At 45.7% G+C, this 12,453-nt stretch overlaps 1 protein-coding gene across 4 annotated transcripts in view; it reads right to left on the minus strand.

Moving 5' to 3' along the window:
- Nucleotides 1–427: 427 nt before the first annotated feature.
- The window catches only part of DUSP22 (dual specificity phosphatase 22), a 57,542-nt gene continuing 45,516 nt past the window's right edge, over nucleotides 428–12,453 (minus strand). The window contains exons 5-9 of one of the 4 annotated variants that reach the window (XM_053602872.1): nucleotides 5,953–6,027; nucleotides 3,448–3,619; nucleotides 2,904–2,976; nucleotides 1,389–1,529; nucleotides 428–1,102 (exon numbers count right to left, since the gene is read on the minus strand). In XM_053602872.1, the coding sequence (XP_053458847.1) occupies nucleotides 1,429–1,529; nucleotides 2,904–2,976; nucleotides 3,448–3,619; nucleotides 5,953–6,027 (421 nt within the window). In that variant the 3' untranslated portion in view covers nucleotides 428–1,102; nucleotides 1,389–1,428. Of the gene's footprint in view, nucleotides 2,977–3,447; nucleotides 3,620–5,952; nucleotides 6,028–12,453 lie in introns of all 4 variants that reach the window. The other 3 variants (XM_053602871.1, XM_053602873.1, XM_053602870.1) reach the window with 3 other exon arrangements.

Here is a 12,453-nt window from a genome sequence, read left to right on the forward strand (position 1 = left end):
TGGAGGCCTTCAGAGACCCTCGTGTATTAGTTCTTGAGTTCATTTGCCCTCAGTTTAAGCCAAACTTATCCTTAGAGTAAAAGTTAAAGTTCCTTACTCTCCCACTGGATTTCGACAAAGAAAATTCAGAAAATTCACTTAAAGTGGTCTTCAAGTCAGTTTCTTCCTTCAAATTCAGAGCCGAATATGGAATCAGAATAACTGCTCAGTATGTACGGCAAATGTTTGCAGCATGCCTGGGCTGCACTTTTCTGTTAAATACAATTCCAGGGGTGCCCAATATTCTGCCCCCACTCTGTGCAGGTATAGTGTAATGCCAATGTCTGAATTTCTTTCACCTCACATTAATGATCAATTTTTCTTTCATAAGAAATAATTAATAAAGACATTAATTCATCTTTCATAGCATCTGCTGTATAACTTTCTGGAGGAAAATAAAACAAGACCTCTAAAACAAAACCAGGAGCAGGCTTCAATCTTGCTCTGTAATCCCTCATAGGCAGAAAGGCATGCAACTGTCACACCTCAGCTAAGGAAGAATGTACTGCACATGACATTAAACTTGGCTACGTTGCCCTTTATTAACAAAAATGGCTAGCTTTTGGTAAATTCTACCATGAAGAACACACACCATGGCTAAAACACACACCAAGATATTCCCCAAGCTGAAGAATTTAAGAACACGTGGGCAGAGTTTTGTAGTATAACCACGGGGTGCCAGGTTCCCCCTTAGGTAACTGTTCAAGGGAAACGATCAGGATTACTAAACAGTAACCAAGACAGCACAATAAAGCTTTTGAACATATTTTTTAGGCATCAAAGTAAGGTAAAGAAACTGCCACAGCAGTGGAGTTAAGGTAAAAGTATGTTTTCTCTTGCTAAAGAATATCCTTAGTCTTCAACGTATCACAACATGGTTACATATGTGTTGAGTTTTACATGAAAGACAAACAAGTTTATAAATCAATTCTTAAAAATAAACTCTAGGTTGCTTTTCTTTTTGGCAGCACCAGCCTACACTCTGGCTTTGCGATATTTCAGAAACTTCAGGTACATTACAGTCTTCTGAGAAAGGCCCAGTACTTCAGAATTCCCGGAGCAGCTGTGAAGAAAGAACATTACTGGCAGCAAATATTAAAATAACATTGCAAGACTTACAAGAATACATTTAGAGGTTTGTAGAAGTGCACACATTTAAGCATTCAGGTTAATATTCTAAATATTTTTTTCTCTTAATATATTTACATTTCTTCTTGGTTGAGGGAAGATTGCTGCAGCTGTTGACGGCTGATTCTACAGCCATGGGCCCCTTGCTCAGTGTCTGTCCGGGCCCTGGACATGTGCACAGGGCCAGTCAACTGTGTTTTCCCCATCCCCAAAGAGCTCACCTTTGACATACCCTCTACATGCACGAGAAAACTGCTCTTCTTAGTCAGGGGTTCTTTTGTGGTGGAATTTGAAGAAACTGGGTTGCCACATCTTTTTAGGGAGAGGTCGAATATATTTTTTCATTCGTGTGGCTCTGCGTGCTTAAAAAATTTGAGTTGGTATAAAGGACTGAACCACAGAGCTGTGCATAGCATCCCAGGAAGCCTGATGCCCCAAATGCAGCCTGCAGACTCTCTCATAGCTTGAATGTGGAATTTGCCCACCAGAAAGCATCATTAAAATCCATATTGGAAACTTTAAGTAGCTCAATGATGCCTTTCCCTTTGGCTTCAAAAACAATCACAACCAAACATTTTCAACTATGAGGCAGAGTTGACTGGAATAACAAAAAACATCATTCCAAAAAACATTTAATGAGGTAGCTGAGATCAAATTATCAAACCCACAGCATATACCAAGAAGCTTAATAAATGCTCAGGCATTTTTAAATGCAAAAGGTGACAGTGCCTAAGAAATGTTCTTTCTTCCCAATTCCTGCAGGAGCATGCAAACCTTGAGAAGGGGCCCTGGGAAGGGAGGACAGCGAGAGGAGGGGAGGCAGCGAAGATGGTGAGGAGCAGAGAAGAGGGGCCCTCTGGTAAGGCCAACCTTGGTGGAGTGGTGCTCACCCTAGAGAGCAGATGTGACCAGTCCAAAAGGACAGACACCAAGGAGAACTCAGGGCACCATGGGCTGAAAAGGGGCCTTAACTCAAGGTAGCAGGGAATCTATGGGCTAGCGGCCTGGTGCACTGACACTGGATGACACTGACAGAGCACACCTCATGCTACTCACTTTCTAAGGTCCCGGAACCACCCCCACTCTGGAGGAGTCTGACCCCTGCTCCCCCCACTACATATACCACCCCAAGTTCGGGGAGAGACCCCACTGGCACCCTGAGTTCTCCTCACTGTCTGCTCACAGGCACAGGCTGCTCTATTTAAATGCCTTCCGTGTGGAGTCTTGGACAAAGGGAACGGTGGCCACCAATCCTGGCCGCACAAGTTTTGTGACCTCCTGAAAGAGTTCACACATACATTGCACACATTTATACGCATACACACTTGCTCACAACGCACACACATGTACACAGTCACGCGCACACATCAACGTGTACACACGGCAGTGCGTGGCAGCTATCCCAGGGGCAGCAAGCAGAGGGGGGTGGGCAGGATGGAATGGAGTGGGGGGGCCTGGGCAGGGCAGGGCCGGACTGCGAAGGACCCCAGAGTGCTCTACCTGGCCCTGGCCACCTCCCTTTCCTGTTCTCAGCGAAGGGGACAGTCAGGCACCACTGCATCACACCGCCCTGCGCCAGAATGCACCAGAAACAAGCAGTGGAAAGGCAGGCATCAGGTCCCGATGTTAGGTCTCCGTTGTATAGTTATTGTAGGCCAGAGGGGGCAGGCTCGGAAAGTTGCTCCACCGCCGCGCGCCAGGCTGGGGCTCCATGCGTCCTTGCTCTTTATATTTACCCAAAATGTTTTTGGCTTCTTCTGCATCCTGTAAAGGGCTCTCTCCATATTCTTCCCTCAGCCACTGCCGATACTGGAGAGGAAACAAACCTGAATGTCACACACACAGAGATATCTGTGTTTATGTAGACTTCGACCTACTATTTCATGATAGAGATCTTTGCACAAACAGGGAAATAAATTGGCATTGGGCAATCACAGCTCTGAAGTCAGCCCTCCAGTGTCAAGCACGAGAAATAACTGCTCCTTCAGGGTTTGGGCCTAAGGACATGAAAATAAGCCAAACCAAGAAAATGGTCCTTCACCCCAAAAGGGAAACAGAAGCTAATACAGGCTACTAGGAACAAGGAATGTGACCAAGCGTAAGAGCCTGTGGCTGAGCAAGTGCACGAGAGAGCCGAGAAATCTTCTGAGGGGATGTGGATGGGCACCGTGGGGCCTTTTCAACTCCAGCCTCCGTGATTCTGGGTGTGTGAGGGAAGACTTGAGGACACAGTCTCAAGGGCAACTGCCTGCATCTCAGAGTCCTCTGAAGATGACTTACCTGGTGGACTTCATGCTTCTCAAACTCCTGGAGCTGCCTCTGGAAGCCTAGGTTAGGGTTGGCACAGGATCTGCCCGCACGTACAGTGTGCAGGGCGTCCTCCCAGCCGAAGTCGGTGACGGTCATGATGTAGGCAATCACCAGCGTCACACTCCTGGAAACCCCAGCCAGGCTGCAGGGTCAAGAGAAACACATGTGCAGGGGCACAGATCCATCTCCCCATCCATTGGGAGAGGGGATTCTAGGGACATCGTTTTAGAAAGTCTTCCTGCTGAGCACTGCAAGCACGCCACCAGGAGATCCCTCAGATGCATACCAGCTTCCCTCCACTTCATGACACTAGAATCTCCGGTATCCTTTAGCTGTTTAGCCTCAATTATTGAACTTCTATGGGATATGGCTTCTGATGCCTTAGTTGGATGAGTCTCAACTGCCCTTGAACCCTTCCTCAGGTATTTCCCATTTTCTCAGACAGATAACTGAAGTATACCAAGAGAAAGTGAGACGTCTATGATATACACAACAAATCCATTTATGACCTGTATTAGTTTGGAATGCTTTGTGTTTTTTAAAGTCTGGTTTTCTTAGTTATATGAGGGCTGGATCTCTAAGTTTTTAAGCCCCTGAGATACAGAAGCCCTTACCAAATACTACTTTCCTGCTCTTTTTTTTTTTTTGATATAAAAAGCAGAATGTCACAGCAGGCACAGTCCATGTGTCCACAGTGTGGGGTCAAGGTGCTCTATAGGCTGTAACAGTTAGTCACCTCTAACAGGCTGAAGAAGGGGACCAACTTTAAATACCTATGCAAATTAAGGTGGTCACAGAAAGGTTGTGCTTCACGCTTAGAGTGTTCTAGCAACGGTTTAAGATGGGGAAGTTCAGCAAATCTCTCACTTTTAGAAAAGCCTATCTTCATTCAGATATATACACGTGTATGAATTATGAATTCCTAGAACATCAGGCCTACTCATATTTAAATATATGTATTAATAATATCCCCCAGTCTGAGTAGTGGCTCTTCCTGAGGGCTTCATTTCAGAACACTGAGGGAGCTTTTACAAGACAATCCTGTTGGGCTGCAGCCCTGGAGACTCACATTCACCTGGGGCCTGGAGAAGGTGAGGGGCAGGAGCTTTAGACTTCCCCTGAAATTAGCTCCAATTAATCCCCTAAAGGGCTGTAAAGGTAAAGGTAAATAAATGTTAAAATCCTACTATTTGTATTTATTACACTTGACTCTTTAAAAAAGTGAAGTCAGGGGTGGTGCCTGTGGCTCAGCGTAGAATGCCAGCGCCATATACCGAGGGTGGCAGGTTCAAACCCGGCTCCAGCTGAACTGCAACAAAAAATAGCTGGGTGTTGTGACAGGCACCTATAGTCCCAGCTACTCCAAATGCCGAGGCAAGAAAATTGCCTATGCCCAAGAGCTGGAGGTTGCTGTGAGCTGTGATGCCACGGCACTCTACCGAGGGTGACAAAATGAGACTCTGTCTCTAAAAAAAACAAAATGTGAAGTCAGAAACACACTCTTTCAAGAACTGTGCAACTGTAGAAGACCCTTCTCAAAACAACTGACCTGTCTAGTGTTCCCCCCCGTCCCCATCATGGGTCCCTTCCCCTCAGAACACACCATGGTTTTCATAAGTGTCACACCTCATTCAAGACAGACCGGGGACATGTCCAACCCACATTTTGACAGATAGCAGAGCCCTGGCTCCAGAATGTTCGCTACTGGTTCACTAGACAAATTAGCCATGCTATTAGCATGATTATTAGCAGTAATAAAAATGATGGGCAACATTTGCTGAGAATTTACTATGTGCCAGGTACACTGCCAAGAGCTTTACATCTAAAGCACCATCCTTGGGTTAGGCGCATTATAGTAGCTTTCTCTTCATGGTGTGTGCGTGTGTGTGTGCCCCTGTGTATACACACAAATTATATACACACGCGAAGTATACCAGAATGCAGGTGGACAGCTGTCAATGAACTGTTTAATTCTAAGAGTCTATTCATGCCTTTGTAAAAAGCAAAGGTGTAAGCTGAACACACATAAATGCCCCATCCTATGAGTAGGGGGAGAACTGGTCATTTTGTTGACACAGTAATGCAATGCTGAACACTCACAGCTGTAATCAAAACTCTCCTGAAAGAAACGGTGTTTTGAAAAAGCCACTGAGGTTTCAGGAATGAGCCTGCAGCATCTGTACCTTCTGCAGGAGGCTGTTCTCAGGAAATGCTAGAAGTAGCAAGGACAGCGACCTTGACTGTCCTTACAGAGATCCTAGCAGTGGGTGAAATGAAGCAGAGTTAAGGTTCTCTTAACAAAAGTGTACAATGGTGAACTAACAGGAGGGGAGAAGTGGAGTGTGTGTCTGAGATCCAGAGCTTAGAGGAAACTTTTGGGAGATGAAAAATTAATTGTACCACAAAAAGACACTTGATGAGAAATCAAGCTGAGCAGAGCATGATGAAGTACTATTAAGTTAGAGACAGACGTACCAGTGTACAAGACAGCCCTCACCGCGGAGTCGGCACTCGTGAATGAATTTAATACTTTCTTTGAAATGTCTTGTCCTAGGGGAAGAAGAAAAGAGAGAAGTGACATCTCTCTACTCAACATATGATGAAAAGAAAAATCCACTTGAGGTTTCTTGAAAGGTCTCAGAGCTCCACACCTTCAAAGCCTGGTCACATTGCCTCAGCCTTAGAACACGTCATTCACAAAGCTGAGGTCTCAGGAAAGCTGTCAGTTGTCTGGGAATTTTGAGATTTCTCTGTAAGGAATCCTTATAATACACAGTTACCACTGAGTGGAGCTGGGAGAGGGTCTGCTCAATCTGAGCACCTCGGTGCTCAGCAGCACACAGGGACCCTCACTTCAGCGGTGAATGTGACTCAGTAGTAGCGACCCAGAGAAGGAGGATGCCCGTGTTGTGTGAGCTTTCCAAGGCTTAAAAGTTAGTTTACTTCTGACGATCTGGAATCCCTAAAAGCACTCTCCCAGACTGGTCTCTGTGGATTTTGGTATAGTTGTGCCTGCATGTCAAGAGAGAAATGGGAATTCTGGCTCCAATCCCTCTCTGCCACTTCCTGGCCATGTGGCCTCTGGAAAGTCACTTATTTTCTGGTACCTCTAAGGATGAACAATAATGTGTGCCAGTGTGCTTTGCAAATTCTTAATTTCCTAAAGATGATGAATGCTGTAATGCTTTCTTCTTTTTACCCTTAGCTTTTTCGGTTTTGGACTACCCCTTCCTCTGGTTACCTGGTCAGCCCCTAACTGTTCAGGGAGAGCCCACTTGTATGGCCTTGTGGTGAGGCCACGACATATAAGACTGGGCAGGACTCAAGCCCACCTTGGCAAGTTCCCAAGCAGTGTGTGCGCCTGGCGCCACTTAGACTGTGCTCTGGGTGGGCTAAATACAGGCACTTCAGCAGACAGCATGTGCTTCTCTGATGTCTTCTATTTCGGATGGCTTATGAAGCAGCAAAACACCCAACGTTGCCCATGGACTAAATTAATTTCCCTTTAAACACTGACTGCATATTGACTTAGCAGGAACTCTGATCAGTGTAAGATGTTCAGTGATGAGTAGGACGCAGTGCCCAACAGCAGAATGCCAGGGGACATGGACGGGTAACTCAGGCATGGCATAATGAACTCACTCAAGTATTGAGTGCAAAAGAAACTGAACAGCCAAACTTAGATAATCAGTGAAATCAGGACAGGCAGGGGGCAGGAGAAATTGAGAACGTGTGCATGCACACACAAACAAGCACACTCGTGTTCTGCCATGAACCACAAGACCAACCCAAGGGCTCTAGACCAGACCCACCCCTGAAATCCCCACCCAGCACAACACTGCAAGATCTGCTTCTGTTAATTTTTCCAGGGACAAATGCCCCCAGATGTAAATTTACAAGATGCTGCTGAGAAACGCAACTCTTCTCCCAAACACCGCCTTGGTATACAGCAGCAAAAAAATGTATTCTCGCTGTAATCCTGACATCTGAGGTATCAGTGCTGAAAGAGACCTGAGAGCAAAAGCCAGGGCAGCTGGGCAGGTCAGCTGTGTGCAGAGTGATAGGACACTGAGGGCACATTCTGGGCAGGGGCTTGGGCCTGGCAAGGAGCTGGGAAGGCTGGGCCAGCTGACTGACCAGCAAGGTCGGGTTGACTGTCGGGCTGGAGGGCAGGCTCAGTGCCAGTGCCCGTCCCCTCACCTGGAATTGGCGGCAGTGTCCTGGTCTTAAGTATTGCAAGACACGGTCAGTTGCACTGATATTTTGGGGGGCAGCATAGTGCTCGAACCCTTCGCATTGCCTGTTTTCCTCCAGCTCTGGCCATGGAGAAGTAAAAGAAAGTCTGTGGGCAGGGAATGTTTAAAAGCTTCTCCTTCCAGAAGAGAAGGAAGTAGAGACCTGGTTGTGAGGCCCTGCTCAGAGCTGCACTGGGGCTGCCAGTGGTCTCTCTCCCTTAGAACGTCAGGTGCTGTGTTCTGCTACTATGACCAATGTGCCCTACCTGTTATCAGCAACTGATTCAACAATTTTTAACCCCCGAAGCAACTCATCCGTCCCAGAAGGAGCTCCAGGCGGCCTCGTAGCTGATGCAGGGTGCCTGCTCTCCTTGCAGATCACGGTGCACAGCGGACGGGCAGGGCTGTAAGCAGCTGGGCCACAGACTTGGGAACATGACAGGCCTCCCGGAACCTAGGCTCCCTCTCCACTGCAGGCTGCTGCTCAGGCTAGGACAGCTGACAGGCTAGCTGCGGGGTGCAGCCAGACAGCACCCTCCTTGGCCCACCAAGCCATCCATATTGTGGTCCCCAAAGGTGCCCGAGAGCCTGTCCCCTGCCTGCAGCACATGCTCTTACCTGCTCTTTGTGGGTCTGTTTTTGGTTGAGGAGAGCTGCTGTAGCAGCCAAAAAAGCAAAAGCAAATCTAGAAATGAATGATAACCACCTGAGTTGATGAATAACCACACAGTACCTCAGAACAGACTGCAAAGACCACATGGTGACAATGCAGGTTTGCAGTGCTCCTCAAACCGGGACAAGACTCAGAGTCTTGGAGATACAGTTGGTTCTATGGAGCTCACCAAACTCTTGCAAAGAGTACAAATGAATTCCTTCACTGAAATCCTGGAGTGGGAACCACTCCTTACATCTAGTGTTTTCACCTGAAGAGCCCAAACCACATGAACGACAGAACCAGGCTTCGTACATACTATGGGGTTAAATCTGGGTTTGAGAAACAGCCACGTCTTGAAACAGGAGGGAAGGGGGAGCTGGAAGGAGCTAAGGAAGTTGTGGGGTGAACACCCACCCTGCCCCGACTGCTCGATCCCCCTTTAGCTCTGCCTATAACAAGAGTCAAGTCTAGGCAGCCTCTGGGGCACAGCTCCTGTCCTCCACTGTGCTGTGTGTGGAGACCCCAGGCAGATACTGTGACAGCCACTAGAGGCTGCAGCCTGGGAGTGTGAAGTATGACAGTGGAGGGTGGAGGAGGTGTGGGTGGGGCGCTGCTCAGAGCCCTGCTGTGCAGCTTAACACACATACACAATCAGGCAGGCAGCCAAGCCAGGCAGACATTCCTAGAAGTGCCTTTTCCAGGAAAAGCCAGCATCAACTCAGTTCACTATGGCTCTGGTATGGGATGTGATGGGGGGTTATTTCCAGGGAAGCTGATGACATAAGCCTGAGCTCTGGTTGTTAAACTCCCTCCTCCACAGTGGGAAAAACCCACGACCCTGGTCCTTCTGTTGCTCAACTCCAATATGAGGCAGAAACACAAATCTGAAGCACCATCCTGCCACAAGCTGTTTCAATGAACACAAGTTCCCTATTCTGGCTCTTGTTTTAGGCAGCTGACTGTACTTCCATACAAAGACATGCTAAGCGCATCCAGAGGGAAGCACAGTGGACGCTTGTGTTCCCAACTCACCAAACAGTGCCTCAGGGTGACCATGCCAAGTCCAGCCAGGCACCTGGGGGGAAACCTGGGGCACATCCATGGAGAGATGTCCTCTGAGTGGAATTTGCACAGAGACCAGGGCAGCCACTGTCCCCTTCCTCCTCACTGACTAGGGCCCTCCTTGGCCTATCCCTCTCTGCATTAGAAGCTAAGAGCTAGTGACATTCAGAGAGTACAAGAGAGGACGGGAGAAGGGCCTTGTAAAACCACACCACATGATGCTTGCTTTGGAGGTTTAAATAACCACTTCTCACTCCAAGAGTATGAGATTTGGAGGCCATGATCCCCACGGTGGGATCTGAGGCAGTGATGTCCCATTCCAGCAAGGGGAGTCCTCTTCAAAAGGACTCTTCAAAAGGACTCCCCTTGCTGGAATGGGAGCCCAGAGGTCTGGTTGAGCAGACAGGGCAGCTGCTCTTATTCCAAACCCAACCCTGGACCAGACCAGGCTTTTATAGACAGCAAAGTCCACATGAAAGCAGGAAGCTCTTCCTTCCCTCCCACTAGCATGAACGTGTATGTGCATGTGTATTGGTAAAAAAAAAAAAAAACCTAGGAAAGGCAAACACCCTTGTGTTCCATTTATAAAAACAAATGTTCCATTTTGTTTTTATAAAAAGCAGACAGGTAGAGTATTTTACTGGGCCCGGGTTCTAGAAAGTGACCCGAGATTTAGACAGCTGCTTCTTGGTGAACTGGTCTGGGCCCATCAGACCCTGTCCCAGTGTACCTTCCAGCTGGAACTCTGATGGTGAAGCCCCCACCCCGCCCAGAAGCATGTGGAGGAATCTTCCTTTCACCACACAGACATGGGTGGGACTGATCCCCCGGTGCACAGCCTCATGCTTGTACCAGTGATTCCCTAACTCTGATATTTGATGCACTGTCAACATTAAACATAAACTTGGGGGGATATGTACATCATATTTTTCATTGTTCCAGATAAGGTCATTTAAAAAGTAAATTAAAAAACAAAGACAAAAAAAAAAAAAACCTCTATCATTCACTGTATCACATCTCAAAGAAAATAAAAAAACATACTACGCTACACTAAAAAAAAAAAAAAGAAGATGGATGCAGATTAAGATTAAGAAGGATGCAGAAAGTGAAGTCTTATGAAAAATAGCATATTCATTTTTCAGATAACTCTCATTTTCTCCTTGAGAAGCAGGCTCACAGTTGACAAAGGAGCCATCTAGGTCTGATCCTGCAAAACCACTGTTTTATAATGGAAGTAAAGAAAAATGTACAGGAGAGAAAAAGAGAGCTGGAAGTATAGAAGCTATCAGCTAAACTAAATAAAACACAGGCAAACAGACAGGAAGGTAGAATAAAGCAAGGATGGCTTACTGGCGCTTTAAATATGAGCTCTCTGTATTGCTAATGTGTCTTCTTCCCACAAAAACCTCAAGAAATTTAGAGACCTGGTAGATTCTCAAACCACTGAATGTCACGGAGCATTACTTGATGATGCAACATGACTAACTCCACGGCCTGGCAGAGACCAAACGCCCTTGGACTTCACAGAAGAAGAAGAAACAAAGACAATTACTTGCTTCATGATGTCTAACATGATGTTATATGTTAAAATGCCAATTTAACATATAACAAAGTAAGAATGAGTAAATCCAAGTAAATATATACTGCCAACCAGTCACTCTCAAAACACATTAATAGTCTTTAATTGAGTGGACAGAAAATAGTCTTTTTTTCAGAAATTCTTAGTACTCACATAAAACACTTTCACTTGTATCATCTCACCTAATACTTTAGAAATCCTGTGAGCCAGCACTTGGCAGATGAGAGATTAAAATGACTTGCCTAACAAAGCCCAAAAAGAAAGCAAAAGCAAATAAACATTTCTAAACCCCTTAATTCACTAACCCATCCCCAGCTGGCCACTTGAGGAACATGCGGTGTGTGCATTTGATACAAACTCTATGATGTCTCTAATTAAGACAAAATCATGCAAAACATACCACAGTGGGGCTGTGGGGTTATTACAACTCTGAGAACTTGAACTTTTACATTTCCTGACCCAGCAAGGCTAGGTGGTTGGGGGAACTGAGCTGAAATTCTAATGTGTTAAAGTTGTTTCAAACCAGATTTCTGAAGATCAGAGGGGGAGATTTGAGAGGATTAAGGCCAAGACAGAAAATTGACCTTTCTGAGCAGTTTGTAGCAACTGAATGTCAACTGACAATAGTCTGTCTCAAAGGTCACAAACTTCTTACTAAGCATAATTAGCCAGAATTCATGTTGGTGCAGGGATTTGCAGGGAAAGATTTGAGATATAATGTGTTAAATGATATTCAAAGCTGAAACTCATTTTAAAAAACTGTCCCTAAGTTTAAAACAATAGCAATATAGTTTTTCAGAATTTATTTTGTCATTGAATAGAGAAACTATTAAGGTATCAGGGATTAAAAATGGCTAAAGAGCTACTATTTCTAACTGTTTGGGTTATCAAGAGCACATTTTCCAAGAGACGGGTGTGATTTCTCTTGTTTCTGTTAACAAGAGCATTAAGAATATATATGTCTCCCCTCTGGCTGATGATACAGAAAGCAAAAGTTCTTTGTCAGTACTTAACATTTGGTGAGTAACAAACACAGGCTACCCAAAGAGGTGGGTGTTTTGCCTGCCAACTTTAGGTGAATCATTTGATTATACCACGAAAGCACGCTCACCACTAAAAAGCTATGCTCCCCCCATGAAACACTTGCAACAGGTAAAAAGAAACTCCAGCTGTTTCACAGCTTGTCTCTTAATAAACTGAGTGCACTCAGAATTCCAAAGTCAACTCCACGTGTAAGTTAAGTACAAGAAATATTTATAGTGTCATGGACTTAACGGAGGCATAAATCTGGTCGTTGCTAATAGATTTAAAAATAAAAGTCTCTCCAAATTATTACATAAGTGTCTATGAGCATAATAGGAAAGGGCCCAACTTTTCCACCTTTTGATGAGCTTTGGTCTTAACTTCCTTTTCCAACTTAAACAGAAGTCATACTATTGTAGGAC

This window comes from Nycticebus coucang, chromosome 9, assembly GCF_027406575.1.
Source record: "Nycticebus coucang isolate mNycCou1 chromosome 9, mNycCou1.pri, whole genome shotgun sequence".
Taxonomy (NCBI): Eukaryota; Metazoa; Chordata; class Mammalia; order Primates; family Lorisidae; genus Nycticebus; species Nycticebus coucang.